The 20,298-nt window shown below is 40.8% G+C and overlaps 1 protein-coding gene across 2 annotated transcripts in view; it reads right to left on the bottom strand.

Moving 5' to 3' along the window:
• Window positions 1–655: 655 nt before the first annotated feature.
• efna5b (ephrin-A5b) overlaps window positions 656–20,298 on the bottom strand; it is a 90,942-nt gene continuing 71,299 nt past the window's right edge. Inside the window, exons 2-5 of one of the 2 annotated variants that reach the window (XM_034872468.1) lie at window positions 15,982–16,274; window positions 3,353–3,418; window positions 2,880–2,960; window positions 656–1,570 (exon numbers count right to left, since the gene is read on the bottom strand). In XM_034872468.1, coding sequence (XP_034728359.1) covers window positions 1,443–1,570; window positions 2,880–2,960; window positions 3,353–3,418; window positions 15,982–16,274 — 568 coding nt within the window. In that variant the 3' untranslated portion in view covers window positions 656–1,442. The remainder of the gene's footprint in view (window positions 1,571–2,879; window positions 2,961–3,352; window positions 3,419–15,981; window positions 16,275–20,298) is intronic. The other variant, XM_034872469.1, reaches the window with a different exon arrangement.

Below are 20,298 nucleotides of genomic sequence, written 5' to 3'. Positions count from 1 at the left end.
AAAAGAAAAAAGGAATTTTGGGAAAAAAGGCTTAGAAAAAGTCACCAAAAGTTGAAAAAGTGACAAAATTGTTGGAAAAAAGCCACATAAAAAGCCAAAAAGACGACCATTACTTTGATAAAAAAGGGTTTTCTTTTTTAATTTTGACTCCGAAAAAAAATGTCCAGGCCGGCGAGAAGACAACACGAGGGTTAAAATAAAATAAAACTCTTCAATTTAGCTGTGAATCATTTTTTTTCTTCTTTAACAGTTGATTTCAGAGGGGAAAAAAAGCCGTGGATGCAAAAGTGTTTCTTGGAGTGTTAATATCGATTAATACTCAAATAGAACAGAAACAACAATCGCAGCCCTGCTCAGTAAACATTACTTAAAATCACTGTGACTCTTGCCGTGAAATTGTGTGATCTACTTTCAAAAGATATCGATCCTCAATCTTAATAGCAGTCTACAAAGTGTCTGGTGAGAACGTTTCAATTTAGCTGTTCTGTGAGTCATGGTGAACCAAATGTGTTCGAAAGGCGTGTTTTATTAAGCAGACCGGCATGCTTTTCACAAAGAAGGACAAGAAAAAGAAGCCTTGTGTATCCATAGCTTTTACACTCACTCGCCCAAGCTCTAAGCAGCTTATACACACACTTTGTTTTCAAGGGAAAAACAATTGGGTGCTATCTTTCAACCAGGACAGTCTGAAGATCTGAAGGCTAAGGTGCATGTCAGGTACTGTCCGTATTTCTCAGTGCTGTGGTTTCCACTCGCCCCTCTGCTTAAAACCAGCACTCTTCTTTTTCTCCATCTTCATCTTTCAGCTCTGCGCTTCACTTCCTAGTAAAATGGAGGCACGCTTCTTCAATCTGCTTCTTATGATCCCGCAGAACTTGATTAAAATGTTTTCCCAAAGGCTTCTCAAAGGTCTCGGGACACTTTTGATGTGTGTATGTACAGTTCTTTCTAAGACCTAAAATCTTCACTTTCTAACTGTGTACTGCTACAACTGTATCAAATGTAAAAACCCTACTGCTATTGACTGTTAGTGTAGTGTTGTGCATGTGACTCTCAAAGCATGTGTCTGTGTATATATGTGTGTGTGTGTGTGTGGGTAAACATCAGTGCTGAAATGACATTAAAAAATGATGTAAAGGGATGTCAAAAGTCACCGGAAAATAAGAATCACTAAGTGTCAAAAAACGGGATTTGGCATCTTAGTTGAAGGTTCGAGAGGGGGAATTGTCTCTCCCACTTCCAACATCAACTTTTTTCACTCACAGACGGAGAAAGACCACTTAAATATATTTCTGAAAAAAATAGAGGGATCCTTGAGAAGCCTGCTCTGATGCCCAATCAAGCAAACACGCTCCACCCAAATCCCGCCCCTTTCCCCCCCGCAGCCTCGGGCAGATTCAGGCCACGCTAGGTGTTAATGCCCTCCGGGACAGAGGGAGGCGCTATAAAGTGAAGAGTGTTGATAGGCAGACCAGCAACAAAGCCAGGAGTGGACTTGTTTTCTGCAGGTGTGGCGCAGCATTTGTTTCATCACTTCGGGAAGGCTCAGCCGGTTCATGGCTGGTATCATCTGAACGATAACAAAAAAAAAAGGGAATTATTATTAATGGTACACCACTGCTCTTTTGCAACAGTGCACCACAGACAAAAGACAACACTCTGTAATGAATGCAGTTTCTTATGTTTAATGTTTCTGTTGGAATGTACAAAGCCGTAAGCAATATTTCCAAAATCATGACTGTGGAGACATCAGAGCGTTACTGGGATGTTTGGGCTCATGTTCAATAAGTTTCTAAAGTTAGTGCTGATAGTGGAGTCTGAGTTGCCATATGAACTTGGGTTGCTATGTCATGTTTCGAATCTCGTCGAAAACATTTTTTAATTTCACTCCCAGGCGAGGTGCCTCGTGTGCGGCAGGGGCAGCAGCCATGTGCCCTCTGCACCATGGGAAAGTACAACTAAGAGAAGGACCAGTGTATGTGTGTGTGTGTGTTTGAAGGGACGTGGCAACAGTAGAAGACGCACGAACGTCTTAATTTCCCTCCTTTGGAGAGCGTAATAGGGGAATGAGCCAAAAGACGCATGCAAGGTGAAAGGCAGCCATCAATGATGCAGGGAGGATAGCAAGGCAGGCAAATAGGCAGATAAAGAATCAGGCAGGAGGAGAGGCAGATGGGCATCGCAAATATTCTACTATCTGGCCTGGTGTGTGTGTCCCATTTAGATGGCAGTCTATGATAACCTCTGATAATCACAGTCAAGCTCATTTTCAAATGAATAAGTATTTTTTAGTTGTCCTCGGTGAGTAGTGAAACAGAAAATTGCATAATATTTTCTTGCCATGTAAATGTATGTGTATATGCACACATATCTTTGTATTTATATATATATATATATCTCTTTTAAAACTGGTCAGATTACATAAAGCACTCGAGTGACTGATGTATTGGCATGGAATGGTTTTAGCAGAAAATCAAGACGCAGGACATGAAGCACAACATCAAGTTGGAAGTGACATTCAGTGTTGAACAGGTTTCAAAACTGTGAAAACGTGAATCATGCACATCAATGAGAACAATGGACTGTAGACATATGAATGTGATATAGATGTAAGTAATTATATACACCATGCAGTGTATATACAAATGGATATCAACATGCAACACTGTCCATCAATATTACATCCAAGTAACAATGCAATGACACAACATCTGGAGAAAAATCAGTGTAAGAGAAGCACCAGGCAGGGGTGTGGAAGGACTGATCAGCTTTCAGACAAACATCATTAAAAAGGAAACAGGCACAGAAAAAGGAGACACATGTACAGATGTATGGAGGTCATACTGAAGAGAATCAAAAAAGCAGGAAGCCATACTAACCTCGTGGTTCTAATGTATTGTCTACTTTGTCGTTTACATCAAAAACGCGGTCATGTACGCCTATAGTTTTCACACAGCTGTCTATAACAGAAAATAGGGAGAATGAGAGATCATTAGAGGTTTATGCCAAATATGTTAGTGACATTTGAAGCACACACCCCCTCCTCTCAGCCCTGAAATAAAACATCCCAAGCAACAAAGCTCATGGCAACATTCAGATGAAGTATGAAGTGACCTGGATTTCATTTGATGTGATCATCTATCATCCTTTTGATGTTTTCAAAAAAAAAAAACATTTGTTCTTAGGCGTTTTTTGTGACAAATGAAAGGGGTATGTTGGACAGTGAGCAAAATGTAATTGAAGAGGAAGTGAGGTAACCAGAGAAGTAGACATAAACTGTTCTGATTTCCAATCCAAATGTGTACTTCAACAAGCTCTGTTACAAAGCCTTGAGTTGCATGCAAACACTTACTTGATGGTCGGACGAAAACTTTGAGCTTCAGGCATGTTTTCCTCCCGTTCTCGGCGATGGTGGACGCTGAAAAAAATGCAAAAGCCATACAGTAGGTAAGTAGCGTGTTAATATAATACTGCATGTAGAGTCACACACGTTCCTGACTGTGTGTTTCCTTCGTATATAAAAAAAGCTCTGCATGAATAGATTTTTTAATAATGAATAGATTTTCTTCCCTGTATAAAACTGGGTTGTTTGTACAGAAAAAACAATCATCTTTTAGGTTGGTAATGTTGACTCTTAAGTGGATTTTGTAGGGTTAGTCATGGTTCTTGGGAAATTATAGCCAGGAAGTATTTACAGATGTGCTTGGGAAATGTCTCAGGGGAGAGTGGAGTGCTTTGCTCAGTTTAACTGTTAAAAAGCATTTTAGAATTTTACAACTGGCAGCAGCGTTATAAGAACCAAGTAATTTGCATCAATTAAAAACACTTGAAACTGGAAGATCTCACTTTACATGTATACATTTATGTATTTTCCTCTCTAAAAACGCTCTTCAAGAGACACAAAGTTCACACACCAAGGGTGTGTGTGGTGCATGTGTGCATGGTTTGTGGTTGCTGTAGGAAATGGATCCCTTCCTTTCAAGTCCATGGGGTGTGAATCTCAGAGCGTTAGCTATCATAGCGGTTGTATCACATCCCCTAAGTATATCTCATGGACAGAGCATGCGCGAGTGTGCACGCGTGTGTGTGTGTGTGTCCATGCGGTTGACCACTAATGGTGTTGTGGGGAGGCACCAGGTGCTGTCTCCTGTAGACGAGGATAGGGGTCAAACAGGTGTCAGTTAGAGCATGGTGAGTGTGTAATGCGTGCATCCATCATGGCAAGAGAAAGTACAGTAGTTTAAAAAATGTGCTCTTGTCTTGTGTTAGGACCTCTTATCAAATGGAGAATATTTTATGGCGATATACTAATGCTATTTACTGTAAACTAGTTTTCCTTTCTACCGTCCCCCTCAGCTCTAGAGAGACCATAGTATCCGCTAAGATGTCTTTCGGGCCTCATTTTATGTCTTCTGTGGATCATTCCACAGGTGATGCAATGAAGCCAAGCATTTCCAAAGGCTAGCATTAGGTATCTGTCAACTCCTCTCTAGTGAACCTTTACCTCTCTCCCAGCTGTGTCACCCTCTCTTCTCGTCTGTCAACATGGTCATATCCATTCATCAGACCTCAACTGACTCGCCTTCTTCATATTTTACAGCACACACACCAACGAAAGCGTGCAAACGAGACACACATTTGAATATATGTCTGTAAGTGTTGCTCGGCATCCTCTTAAGGAACAGTATTTACAATTCTCTCATCTCGTCCTGTCTGCAGAATGTTTTAGATTTAAATTTTTTTCAAATGTACACATTGCTGCAATCAATGTCCCAGCATCTATTTCTTTGGAGGGAGTGGAAAAAGCAGTAAGCTCTCGCTCTCTGTAGCCAGGGGATATGTTCATTTAAAGATGTATTAACTAGTAACTGAAAAAGGGTCAGAAGAGATGGAAATCTATTACTTTGTTGCATGCTCTCTACTCCCAATTTAACCAAGAGATCAAGATGCCAGCTTTTCATCGAATGCACACTGCATACTCTTAGACTGGGTAAACCCCCGCTGACTCTGCAGCTCGGTCTGGAGACCTGCACCTTTAATTCCCCTGCTTCAGTTCACAATTTCGCGGGAACCAATCACAATCTGGCTTATCTAGCTGGCGCGCTATTGGCGGGTTTAACAAGATGACGGTAGAAGAAGCAACCATTCAGCATAGCGGCCACCGAACGCCACCAAAGCGCAGGAACCTGTTGATGCGCCTGCTGCTTCTACGTCGCCTGGATCTGATTGGTTGAAGGACTATCCAATTGCGTACAGAGTCATTTGAACTAGGCCTGTTGGTAGTGTTGGGAGTAAAGCGTTACAAAAGTAACTCAATTACAGTAACATATTGCTTTTTGCTGTAACACAGTAATATAACGCATTACTAAATCAATTTCGGTAATATTACACTTATTACTATCTCAGTAACGCAAGTTACAACGCATTTTAATGCAACATTTAGTGGGTATTTTGTTTTTTTAAGAAGTCACGAACACCGCAAAATATTGAGATGACTGCAGAGACATATGCATTTGCGAGCTGGATATTATTTTCAGGAGTTATGACGTTGCGTTGAAGCGAGGTGTTGTCCCGTCTCTGTTCCCGTGGTCGCAGCCAGAGACGGAAGGGACAACATCCGTGTCCCAATAGGCGACGCTACGTCGGCACGGACAGCAGAGGGTCATTTTACAAAATATTATGAATAATCTATAAAGAGGAGACTTTGTTGTTCAGGCAGTGAAAGTCAAATTTTCGGTGTTATTTTGGTGAAAGTAACTCAAAAGTAATGCAAAAGTTAGCATTACAATTTAAAGACAGTAATACTGTAATATAACAAATTACTCAAAAATGCCATTAACTGGTAATCTATAATATATTATATTTTGGAAGTAACTAGCCCAGCACTGCCCGTTGGTCACGCCTCTCAGAGAAAATACAGAGCATACTCCCCACACCAATGCTCAATCTCAAATCTATTGAGCATAGTCATTAAATCACTTACATTTTGCAAAGCCTTCTCTTCAAGCTGTCTCTATCCCATCGACCTCCCTGTTACCATTTTATTCTTATATTACCCAATATAATTATATAATGGTGCTTCATCAGCTGTTTCTTAGTCATGTGTCAGTGTGCAGGAGAGTTCAGTTCATATTCAGCTGATGCAGAGGGGAGAGAAAGTGGATGGAAGAGAGAGAGAGAGGGACTTATTATTTTTGGTGTGGAGGCAGACGATGACACGCTGATGAACCTTGACCACAGACGCTCACCCACTCAGTCAGATACCCCAGTACCCACGCAGTTTCTGTCACGCTTCTTATTGCTCTACTTCTCTTATCTACCATCACTACTTAATGCACCCATTTTCATTTTTCACACACACACACACACACCGTCTCCAGATGTCTTCTCTTCATGGGCAGATGAAGTTGTTGTGGGCAGAGCGGAGTCACAGCCATCGACACCAGCCACTTAGCAAAGGCAGCTAATTATGGGAGTATGGCCGCGGTGAAAACGGCAAAAAGCATGTGGGAGTCTATGTCGTGATGACAGTTATTGAAGCTGTTGTGATGTTTATAGAGCATGCCATAACACGCGATCCACCTCCGAGTGAACAGGAATCATGATTGCATTCAAATTAGCTTTTACCACTTACATGTTGCATAGCTACACTGGAATCCATTATTTCTCTGTTTCCTTGAGCAGTTTTCAAGTATGAATGCAGCAGTTTATAAGTAAGAATGTGACAATGGTGCTAATGTGAGACTATCTCCTATGAACTTGGACATGGCCATTGTCTTGCATATGACCAAGGTGTGTTGCTGTACATTCTTGACTACAAGGGAAATATTAGGCTTTGGCTCTACATGCCTTTCTTGGTAGCAGCTCTACATACTGATGTGTTTGATGAAGGTCCATCCACCCAGTCCCCTACACCAGTCCCTGTATATTTTTCATTAGAATGCTGGTGAAAGCCAGCGTATTATTGTTGTAGGCCGTAACATCGACACCCGCTATTCTGGTTCCCATCAAGCCGGCAGTCTAACCATCAATCCATCCGGCATGAGCAAGTGGCTGCTTTGAAGGACAGGAGGCCCTGACAAGATGTCCCAGGGCTGTGGGGAGGAGGAGGGGGGCGAGGTTGGGTTACTCCTCCAAGCCTTGTCCCCTGCCTAGTAATGGCTGGTCCCCTCAGAACACTGCATTATGCATCAGCATTAAGGCAAATGGAATGAAGCAGAATCCAATTACGGAAGAACAAACAGGTGGGCTCAGTGCGGCTTAGGCACAGTATTGTTTCAATCACAGCCCAAGCCGAGCTTTATTGCAACTGTAATGTTATCTGGAAAACACATTTCCGTTGCCTTTCAATGAAAGATTCAACAGCACATTCCAGGCATGAGGACATAAAACCATGTGTTTGTAGTGATGGGAAACCGGATGCAAAGATCACACTGGCTAAATAAAGTAGATACTTTTATGGTAAGATATTGATTTCTTATCCATCATTAAGGCAGAGTAATGTCTAGGCTGTAAAAGAATAATGCAAGGTGAGTTGATAAAAATGCTAGAAGCAGGTGTCATCTGGGGTCTAGTCCTAGTCAGGCAACCAAATCAACCAAAATAAATCTTAACATAGTGTACTGCGACAACAAACTGTTTTTCAGCCAAGAACCAAAGTTTTAAAAGCTCTTGCATATACTTGCATGCCATCACGGGAACATGTACCATTAATAGCATAATGTTAGCATGCCTCTAGTTGAGTCAGGTCTCCAGCTGGCTTTAATAATGGCGCTCTAATCCTTTGATCCCTGCTTATTTGTTAGTATGGGGCCGGTTAAACAGAATGCCCTGTAATGTTGTGTCAAGCGCTCAGCATTCCTAGCAAGCTAATTCTGCCAGCTCTCTTAACACAAGGCCGCGGTTTGATTGCCTTTCACTGACATTACTCATGTGGCTTACACATCAGAGTTTAGGTCCAGGAGTCGTCCGAGTTTACATAAACTGGTGTCCAAAAGAAAGGACAAAAACACTTACTTTCTAGAACCTTTGTGCCATCTTCTACCCACGTCTCCATCTAGCCAATTAGACAGTTTGTAGCCAGAATACATTACTTATATTGCATGTACAGACATCACTGCTGGGTTTCATCAACATTTGTCCTTCAGTTCCAGGAAGTGGAATCAGTCAAGAGGACAATATTAAACTAAACACGTGGAAGAAAAAATAAAGACTAGAAGGAGTTTGTAGACAAAGAAATTGAGATAAAATGTATATGATTTTATTTATATAAAGAGCTTTTCTAGTCCTAATAATTACTCAAAGCGCTTTAACGTAGCACAGGAACCATTTACCATTCACACACATTCACACACAGTGGCCGAGGCTGCCGTGCAAGGCGCCACCTGCTCATCAGATAAACACTCACACACATTTACACTCCGGGGGCAACTCTGGGTTTAGTGTCTTGCCCAAGGGCACTTCAACATGGGACTGCAGGGCCAGGGATTAAACCACAAACCTTCTGATAGGGACCCTTTTACCACTGAGCACCACCGCCTACACCAATATGACCCCTCCAAGGTAATATCAACTGCTATGCTGTCCATAATAATCTATTTAAGGCATACAATAGCACAGACATACAGTTCGGTACAAAGCCACGTGAAATGAAGTATTGTACACACGAAATTATTGAATGTCCTTAACAAAATGTCCTTCCTACATTCAACCATTAACAAAGCAGCGTATTTTTCAAACAAGACATTCAAGAAAGATGGAAAACATATAATAAAATCATTCAAAGCCAGACAAGCAAATTGAAACTATCTGCATGTGTGTGTTTGTGTGCCTGTACACAAAATGTGCGCATGTAAGAAGATGGAAGAGACTATCCACTGAAGAGGCCCATTAACCAGATGCTACTACAGGGAGCACACAATGGGAGGGAATGAGGGAGCAGGGAGAAGCAGTGAAAGAGGAGGACTTGGATTCAGGCAGAACATAAACTCCCCCACCCCCCCCCGGTGATAGTTGGCCTTTAGCTCTTTCCTTTCATCTTTTACCCTCCGCCAAAAGTGAACCAAAGTCATTCATCATGCCGCTTGCTCCGAGGTGACGAGGTCACAAGCAATGAGGAAAGGGGTGAGAGGATGGAGGGGAGAGGGGGCGAGAGAGCAGTGAGCTGGAGTCGGAAAAGTGAGTTAAAAATCATAATGCCCAATTTGCACGAGCTTCCTCGCGCTATTGTATTTCAATGCGAGAGCGTGGGGATACTGTTCAATTACTTCCCTTCACTATTCTATCAGTCTACATCGAGCATCCTCATTTTGTGAAAGATCACATAATGACAATCTCACTAATTACTCTATCTTCTTGAAAATGAAAAGCGACTAAAAAACCCTTGAATTTCATCAGCTCACCCGTGTCTTCACATTCAAATGACAATACACTCAGTGATTTATCAATCTTAGGTGGAGGGTCAACTTTTTAAAGCAGCCACACACACAATAATAAATCACTCTACATAATAATGTTTAATTAGTGCACTTAGTTTATCCCATAGAATCATAATGTTATTGCCATGGCCCGAGTATCCACCCACTGAATAAACACTTTGTGTGGATGCGTGTGTACACAAATGTGTGTTTTTTTGTAATTGAGGAGAATGATTAAATGAACAAAACCTAATTAAAGATTATGACCAATGCACTGGGTTAATAATATACGTGTTGTCCTTGTCTTTGTGAGAGTGAATCATAATCAGCTCCTGAAGACGGCTGTGGAAGCAGGAATCATTTTAGGCTGAGAGGAACCTCGCGCCCTCTGAATCGCAGCCCCTCTTGGCTTTTCACAGTCTTTCTGTTTCTCGGCAGACAAAGTGATGACTACGTTATTGACGGTCAAACTCAAAGTAACTTGATTAGAGACTTTGCTCTCTCGCCTTGCTTTCTCTAGGCTGTCAACAGCGCTTTGGGACTTAGCTCATGGTCTATTAATATCCACGTTTGGCCAATGGGCGAGGTGGCTGGTTGACTGTTTTCACTTTATTTTTGAAAGGGGACTCTTGAAACTCCAATAAGATTGTCATGACAATGCCTTTAGGATAGGTAGATCAACAGACAGACAGACAGATAGACAGATAGATAGATAGATAGATTTGTTTTGATCCCCCCAAAAATGGGAAATTCCAGTGTTGCAGTTAACTTTTTATTCTTATGTCATTGTAGCCGGTAGAGAAAACTATTTGATTGTTACCATTTTCTAATGTGTGTTTGATATGCATATTTAGATGGGTGACAAATTTAAGACTTTTCTTGTTAAAATGTCTTAGTACACTAAGTGGGAATTGTTGGGTTTCTGGAAATAACATCACTAGACTTGCTCTTTTATGAAGAGCCCAATGAGATGACTGTTTTTGTGATTTGGTGCTATATATAAATACAATTGAATTGAACTGAATTAAGTTGTTGGGCCACCATGAGCTGCCAGAATAGTTTAGCTTAACACAGCTTAACCTGATTCTAAAGCTTTGGGAACACTACTAAAAAGATGAAAAAAAAACATTATTCCAAATGATATACCATCATCTGTTGTTCTGCTGATTTGTTGAGTGCCATTGAGCACAATCAATGCAAATTCTCTCATACTTGTCGATTGTGTTACTTGTGTTGTACTGTACCATATGATTCACATGATTTTCATACACCAACAAACCATGCATTGACCCCCTTGTGCCCTGTATGCGCTTTACTCAGGGATTTACTTTAATATTATAATAATGTTATGGTTAAATAGGACACAAATCTGGTGCAAAAGAAACACATGGAGGGTTAATTTGGTAGTACTGTCCTTACATCCAAAGAGAGAGTATATAAAAAAAAGAAAAAAGAAAAGTGGGACAAGAAATGATGTAGTAGCCAGGGGCGACAGAGGTAGTGGAATGTCTATCATCTATCAGGATTATAATGCATTCCAGACAGTGTGTGTCTGTGTGGCTTTCATGTATGTCTGCCCATGCATGTGTATGCATATTGTACATGAGTGCATGTGTGTGTGTGTGTGTGTGTGTGTGTGTGTGTGTGTAGTTCTATGTCACATTACTCCATGTTGTGGGATCATTTCTGAACCCTGATGACAGGGTTGATTTTTCATGTGAATGAATGAGAGGGGTGAGTTATGATGGTGTCCATATGCATGTTCCCCTTACTGTACCGCAAATGGAACAGCACTGGCTCTTAATCATTATTAGCGGACCTCCCATACCTCTAACAAAATACAGACTGCACACACTGTCACCTGCTTCTCCTCAATGCCTCTTCTCCTTTCCCCTCTGGGCGAAGCTTGAAGGAGCATGGTGCATCACAGAATTTATGATCAATTATCCATGTCTTGGAGAATCTGTTTTGTCTTTGTGTGTGCATAGCAGTCTATTAAAGTTGAAAAAGACCTCATGAGAACCTTTAAAAAAAAAAAAAGGCCTTATGAATATCAAGAGGTTTTCTTGCGTGGTATTTCTGATCAATCTTAGTCTTATTTTGCATCCTGGCCTATGGGCATCCACACAGTGATTGAAGCCTCACCAAATGTTTTTCATTTTGTAATCTTTCATAAACATAGGTAGAATCATCGCTCCCCCTCTAGGTTATGTTGGTCATTTAGCCAGTCTTCATTTGATATCAGCCACAGACTCTCCCGAAGGCATCCGTGTTACTGTAATATCCTTTTTTCTTGCCGTGTCAACACCAGAACTACATATGTTTTTTAAAACTCCATCCACAAGTGATCCGCAAAGGTGTTATTGATTGTGTTTTCCATGAGAAGCAGCACAGCAGTAGGTGAACAAGCCAGACGGCAAGACAACAACATCTGTTCTGCAGACAATCTGCATCCGCATGATCACACCAAGTGGTTTCCTATTCACCACACATCTTACACGCCTAACAACACCATAACTCGGCTCACTCATCTCATGCGGTGAGCTGCCACCGATATTGGATTTCTGCCCTTCTCAGATTTAAATCACTCAAATACGAGATAGCGGATTGTGTCCTTATTAGAGATGCTCGCATCAGCATTCTGCAAGATGGATTTCACTTAAACCCTAAATGCATTGTGGACTCTGACCCGAGACGCGCTCCAACTGTCCACTTATCCTTTCTGTCCGTCGCAGAGCAAGACATTTTGGAGCTGTAACTCCTTTCTGCTACAGTACTACTGCATTTTGCTGAATTGGTTGAATATAACATTACACTTTGCCTCTTCCTGAGTCTGGTTTTACATCTTGATGTATTCCTATGTAAATAATTTCTCTCTCTCACACCTGTCTTGTGTTGAACTCTAGAAAAAACACAGCTGAGTTTTGTCTCTAGAAAGGTCAGGCTCCTGACTGACTCCGGCTCTTCTCTTGTCTTCAATTACCTGCCAGAGAGGACAGGCTGACACTAACAAAAATGAAGAATTATTACTTCCAATTTGAGTAAACTCCCTCCATCCTGCTAGAGTTGATTAAGCTGTTTCTGTTGTTAAAGCAGATGACAGCAGAGCCCTGTCTCCTCTCACTAATTTTATCAGAGATGCAACAAATCAACCCTCGACCCGCATCGAACTCATAGGGCGAAAACCCCATTAACAGGCATTTTCTCTTCAGGAACAGGATTTGACAGCTTCATTTTCATCTACAAACAAGAAAGCTAATCAGTCACGTCACTGAGAGCTGATTTTTCATCCCCCATTCCCTGAGGTCATTTGGCTACAGGAAAATATAAAAGATGAGGAAAGATAAATATTCTGTTGCTGTGTATATGAGCACTGTTTATATACAAGATATCAGTTGTACTGTGTGTAGTTAAACAGTGAAATAAAATCAGTGAAATATTGATTGTAAATACATATTCTATCTTCATTAAACTTCTTACAAAAACCAAAGAAAATATACATTTCATAAATTCCCCTAAATGATGTACTGTTATGCATCAATTACATGAGCCAAATCACAGTTAACTATTGCTAACCTCTGCCTCATGTGCTCACAGGACACATTGACATTTCTGTTTAGTGCAGGGGTGCACTATAGCCAGCTTCAGCGGGTAATGATGCATAGCATTTTCTCTGTTAGCTATGCTACACTACAATTACACAATGCAGGCAAATGGGTTACAAGGGCAAGGTCTGACCACTGTGTGTTGTGCTATACAACATATATCATCACACCTTCTACAGTAGAAATGCCTTTGCTATGTTTAAGATGTTTTAGGCACCTTCTGTGGTGGTAATGTCCACACTCATTCATTTTACAATTTGACTTCAGCTCAATACAAAATATTAAGTTACTAAATATTTAAAAATGAAAGTAATCAGTTAGTAATTACTGTTCAAAATTCATTATTTAGACACTTGGCCTTGGGTACTTAAACATGTCTATGCACGGTATGAGATAATAAAAATGAATATTTAATGATCCCTGTGGAAAAAATGGGTAAGTTCAGGCTGTGCAGCAGAGCAGGCATGACCGTAAAGGACATTTGACTCCCCCATTTTTGGAGGCCCTTAAGAGTAGTGAACTAAAACATTCTCATTTCAATTCATTCAAAAGTGATGTCTTCACTTCTACAAGCCTTACCACACAAATAAAAAGGCTTAGTTCAAGTGATGAAGTAAGAGACACGCATGGGCATTTTCTTGACTTATATCAAGTCAACTTTTGATGCTTCAAGTCAACTGAAAAACAAATACTTAATAGTATCCTTAAAAAATGCAGCCTGAGTACTAAAGGTTGTTAGATGGCTAGTTTAGGCCTACTTTGGTATTCAGCTCTGCTCTTTTAGAGATAAAATGATCTCTAATCTTTTATATTAGAGATAAAAGATTAGAGATAATCAAGTCTGAGACAATGTTTTTACTGTATTTTCTTGCAATCTTATCTCCTGAACATCCATAACAGCAGTAGGTTAAGCCAAATGAGAAAAGCACAGTCATTAATTAGGTTATACTCTTATAAAGAATTCACATTTGTGATTGAATTTTGCAAGACTTTTACTTCAGTTAGAACGTTGCATTGATCACTTCAATTCTTAACATTAAAGGAAAATAAAATGATGTAACCCAATGCAACCTAAGAGGTCTTGTTTGCTGCTAGGGCACGAGGGAGTCTCCCTCCTGTGGATGATGATGATGGTGGTGGTAGCGATAGAAACAGATGTTGCACATAAATTGGCAGATGTAGCAACGTAACTACCTCGCTACCTCTCCGAATCTGTCTACGGAAGAGACTGTCCAATCCATCAGCAGCCATCTACCCTGCTACGTATGGACGTTCAGGCCGGACATGATGGCAGTGGGAAATCACATGTCAGACGACTTCATGGTAGATGACTTTAATATCCGCCGCGGTAGCCAGAGAGGCTATCCGCTAGAATCATTCAATAGCCAATGAAGCCGCGGGCCACTAAACCAATATGGCGTGCTACAGCAGAATGGATTTGTTCCATGGAAGCTCTGGCGGTCGCAGTGTAATTTAATCCAGCCCTTAGGACAAGCATCTCTCAACAAAAATGGAAAAAAAAAAATATATGTTAGAAGTAGAGATTTGAAGTAGTGGATTAATTGTGTAACCCTTCGCTAACCCTCATTTTCACCCCCAACTTCCAGTTTTCCCTCTTCTCATTTAGTATGACTGTCAATGTAAATTGGCTATAAAAGCAAAGGGAAATCTGGTTACTTTTTAACAGACAAATGGCCAAACGCCTGGTTGTTGGAAGGCCTCTGAAAAGGATCTCAGGCTATTTGTTTTGTGGACTAGCTTGAGAGAGACAACACCTATTCACAGCAGAAACAACGGCAGACATTAAGGAGGTTTTGTCCACTTCAGTCTTGAATTCTTAAGTGTAACAGTACAGGACAGGAAGAGAAAGAGAGAGAGAGAGAGAGAGAGAGAGAGGTTGAGAGAGAAACACATGAAATGAAGTGCAGACGTCTTGGCTGGCTGTCATATTAACTGCTTCATAAAAAAAGGTGACGACTGTCAGAGAGAAGGACAAAACTCAAAGACGTGGGGGGGTTGGACAGCCACCTAACTTAACACCACAGACCCAACTTTAACATACAGATAAACAGACACAAGTACGGTATATACAGTAGCGTTCAGCAGGAGGGTAATGATTTTCAAAACTGAGAAGTTAATTCTACACTTTTTCCTCATAAATTGGCCAACAAAGCTGAAGCAATAATACATACATGCATGATATTGCTTTAATGCCACTGATATGGGAACATAACCCTGCTTTCTATTTGTAATATGAGCCTACCCCTATGACAAATGTGTTTTGAGGTAGTGGCAGCGACTGCGACTACTGACAGTAACTCCTCTGTACAGTCTGTGGTGGGAGGACAAACTCAACTCAATTCCAGTCTATCACCTTGCTTTGATAAAACCTAATTTCCCATGGGCTTCAACTTCAGATGAACACAGTTAGGCTCAGTTTCGATGCCAAGAAGCAGACAACTTAACATCAAATGCAAGCTGAATAAGATCATAACACAATGCAAAGAAGATGCAACCCCTAGTGCGGCAGGGGGAAGTGAGGTATAACTTTCAAACTGTCTCATTTTAACTCCCCGGTGAATTCCATTGCCATTTTAGGGAAGGGTTCTCTATGAGCGACGAGAGCAGCATTAAAAGCTTGGCTGAAAACACAGGATCACTGCAATACCATGCGTAAAGCTCCGTGGTGAAGTTGTGAAAACATGGGTTAGTAGTAGTGTGTGTTGCTCTTTCTCTGTTAAAAGAAATACCGGAGGTCAGGAAAAGGCCATCTGGGTTTATAATTCCCGTCAACATATTATCATTATTTGGCCGTGCACTATCCTGTGAATGCATGTGGGATTGTAAGGATCTGCAGACAGGTGATAAATAAAAGGAAAAGCCCAATTAAATAAGAGAACACCTTACTAAGACACATCATGTTTTTGTGCGTGCAAAAGCCAATCGTGACAGCGACTCACATATGTAGTAGTATTCTCTGCCCGGTCTGAACTCAAAGCCCAAGGAGAAGGGAGTGAAGAGCTGGAACTTCTCTGAAAACTTGAGCGGTCCGTTCGGGGAGTGCGGCCTGTTGCACTCCCAGCGTTTGAAGCCCTTGGCGGTGTGATCGCATGTGCTGTAGCCATCGTAGTTAACCATGTAGAGGACGTAGCGCTCTGTCCGCTCCTCGGGAACTGTGTCTTCATAGTGAGGACAGTAGACATCCAAGTAGTCATTTATGCAAACGTCGATGTGGTAGTCTCCACGATGGAACCTGGTTGCAAAACAGAAGAGAGGAGAGACAGGAAGTGGTTACCATTTGATATTCATTTAAAATAGAAGTATGATGTTAGTTAGAGAAATCGTATAACTTAATGCATCAACGTTGCTTCAATCATCCCAGATAAAAGGCTGTTTGAATTCGGCACATATACACATAACGCAGGTTTGATCTCAAGGCACTCTTTCAATGTCTCAATTTTACAAGCACTAGCGCTCTCATCCTCTGGCTTCAATACATTTGGGTGGGTTGGTTTATCTATAAATCTATCATTGCAACATATATTTACTCACACATACACACATCTGCCTTCCCAATGATAGAAAACTATCCAAGCCTATGATAAAATATGCATACACGAAAACTCTTTGAGAAAAAAAAGATACATTTTCTTGAGGATTTGTTTTCACACAAAAAACAACTTACAGACAGATAACTATGATAATAATTAGGATACAAGATGGTCCAGACAGTAAATGTCATGATAGGAAAAATACAGAGCCTGGCTGTCTGTGGCTGGCTGTGCCGTGAGGCGTCTTTACAACTGCAATGATCTAGACCAGGCCACACAGGGTCAGAGGGCTTCAGTACACACAGGCAGATTCATCAGAAGGCCACACACTGTCACAAGCTCACATTCACACACACACATTCTCTCTGCTGCCCAAAAAATAGATCTCTCCTCTGTGGAATTTTCCCAGCTACCAAAATTAGAGAGCAATTCCTATTGTGAGTTTCTGGCTGCATCTGGGGTCGCATGACCCTAACTTTGGGGTCACAGGGGGTCTCACAGAGAAAACATTGAACACCTGTAATCTTGATAGGGATGCCCTCAATTTAGACTTGAAGTGCTCCATGTGAACAACATAGTTGCACATACACACACAGCTGATGTCACTGACTCATTTCACCCAGAAGCCAGGTGGTGTGAGTTTCTAATTGAGACCCAGTCTTATGTCTTTTGGTGCTGTTAGAGCACCACCGGTACAAGAGTTTCGACAAAACTTTTAATTGAAACTTGCACTGCTGTTTATAAGAAGGGCTCCTCAAGCTTTATAATGCACAAGAGGCAGAGCATATAACAGGCTAAAATAATTGTATCGTGAAGACTCTGGAGCCTCAGGATTAACACACTGAAGCAATACACACGCAGCACAGTGACCTCTTTCTTTCTTCATACAGTTTTGTGTGTTAGTGTAATCCATACTCGGAGGACATGTGGCCTGTTTGACATGAACATGAAGTTGTTTGACAGTTTATAGTAGGGCTGGGCGATTTGGAGAAATTCAAATATCATGATATTTGCGTACAAATACCTCAATATCGAGGCGGACTATTTGTGCTTTCATAATGAGAATTTTGATAATTAATGATGGGTGGGTAAAGGCAAATAATAGAACAGTACAGTTTGGTAAGTTCCGAAAATTACATCACTTTACTGTAAGCAGCCTTTAAAAGCAGGGAAAGACAACATCATCTAAGACAATATCTAGTCTCATATCACGATATTGATATAATGTTGATATATTGCCTAGCTCTACTTTATAATGTATCTTTTATTTTGTCATCCTGATTGTCCATTCTGTGTCTTTTCTGTACACAAGGCAATTACTGCGTGTCTGTCCTTTATGAAAGAGGGATACCTCTTTCCTTAGTTTTTCCTGATACAAAATGAAATATGTGATATTGGACAACATTCATAAAATGATCTTCACTTGATTCTTCGGTTGCTCCCATGTGCAAAATCTCCACTATGTCGTTAAGATATTGTACAGAAAACAACAAATAACCAAAAGAGCTTTAAACGACTGACAATTACCTCAATTGGTCTAAAAATACCAGTACAAATACTGCTGCACGATACAAAACGTCTGTCCTTGTTGCTATCCTCCTTTTCCCTGTCACTTTCTCTATTAATAACCACAGCTATTGCTTGTTAGATCAATGGGATGTTTGAGTTCTGATTCAAAAGAATGGATTTTCTAAGATCAAATTGCTGTATATGCGCTGAAAATGCTTCTCCTGCTTGGCTGCATTTACTTCCATCTGCAGTACTTTTAGACAAACTACACATGATTAAAATCATAATGCAAACCAGACAACTTGTTTTGAAGATCAAATAGCAATTTGAGCTAAATCTGCTTTTGGCGCCTTCAGTTGTCACATAATTCATGTTGTTATTTGGAATGATTTATGTTACAATCAAGCAGCATATTGAACCACAGCCATTTCTCATTAATGTGATCATGTGTGTCTGCTGGTTCTGCTCTGTGTATTTATGTTTGTGCATGTGAGTGTATGTGAGCATGATCTAGCATGAAATGTTGCTTTTCTGTGTTTACCAAATACCAAAGTGAGGGTGTTTACAACCAAGGCTTGGAGTAGCTCATCTGTATCATTTCATTTAAAACATGTCTGTGGAGGTCCAGGAAGAGCCATGCATCTCCCTCACTGCTTTAAAATGTCACTGACTTAATGGCCACATCCTCCCGTCCGCTCGCCAAAGTGTGGGTGTGTGTGTGTATGTGTGTGTTTCAGCTGCCCTTCTCTCCCTGCCTCAGCAGTCAGAATAGTGGCCCTTGGCCGTGACTGCAAATGAAGCAGAGGATGTTTGGGTGAGTGAGCACATAAAAGGCACAGGACAGGCATTTGTAACATGTAACACACACACACACACACACACACACACATACATGTGCAACGAACACACACCCTGCACACACCTTCACATACACACCCACGTACCTACATTAGGTTTGTGTTATCAGTTCAGTAAGCTCCCTGGCACATTGGCAAAGGACCAGCAGTGAGACAGCCAGAAGCTGCTAATGGCACCGAGTGAGAAAGAGAGCGAGGGTGAGAAACAGACAGGGTGGAAGAGAGAAAAGGACCTGGTTCCAAAAGAAGGTGAGGGATTACAAAAAAAAGAGGCAGCAATGACTGAATAATGCAGACAGTATTGCAACGCTCCCAGTGAATCCAAGCCTTTGCAGGAGTTACTCAACCATGCATCTATCAATAAAGGAGATTCTACTAACTCTGTGTATGTATGACATGGCTGTTTGCAGCCAAAGCCTTAAATGTTTCTCCAAGTCGAGATTATTACCAAGATGTCTCCTGGAAAACTTCTTTTGTCTTGTAGAAAGCTGTGTTTATTGTCCTTATAAAACCCTGTTATCAAGGGACTAATGTGGGAGTTTTAGATGCGGCTGGTGTCTTGTTTATCGCGATGGCGGCTTTAATCGGCTGCTGCTGTTCTATAAACAGTCCCAGCTTTTTCAGCAGAAAGAGGAAACCGTTCTTCACCGCGAAATGGACATGTGTTGGTCAAACATACATCAGCCTCTGTGTAGGACACAGGAGCACCAAGAGGTTGCACCAATGGAATGTAAATCAAGGCTGCGCTCTGTGAGAATCCCCAAAACTGAAATATAGCCAGAAGAGATAGTACAGTAACACTGGGGACAATAAAAGAGAGTCATTGTTAAGTAATTCAGTAGGCAAAAAAAAAAAGTAAATTAAAGCTGCCTCAAAATTGTCGGTTTTGTGCGTTTATGTCAACAATAAAGTGTCTGGAGTGTGCTTCCCCAATAATTATCCATTTTCACAATGTTTAATGATAGTAAATTCATAAGTTAATCCATTTTTAAAATGCCTATTTTGAGAGATTCAATTCGCATTTAAAAAAATGGATTAAAAATAGCATATTCTGTATTTAAATTAAAACGGTTTTATGTTAAATAATGTTGTTTGCTGTTGAACTCTGACAACAGTGTACAAAAGAAGATGTTAGCAATGTGCACCCCTTAAAAACAGGCCAATCAGATTTATTACAAGACCTAAGCTTTAAATGTTAAAGCACGAGGCAAATTCAATGTGAGATGGCATGTGACACATTACTACATTGAATAAATGCAAATTAAATTGATCAATATGCAATTTTTTTATTGGTCGATTCAATTTTGGTGGTTAAAAACAGAATCCATACAGTGATTTCTTACATGTTTATTTCCATTAA

This window comes from Etheostoma cragini, chromosome 5 (assembly GCF_013103735.1).
Source record: "Etheostoma cragini isolate CJK2018 chromosome 5, CSU_Ecrag_1.0, whole genome shotgun sequence".
In the NCBI taxonomy this organism is placed as follows: Eukaryota; Metazoa; Chordata; class Actinopteri; order Perciformes; family Percidae; genus Etheostoma; species Etheostoma cragini.
This window is presented reverse-complemented; position numbering and strand designations above follow the sequence as displayed.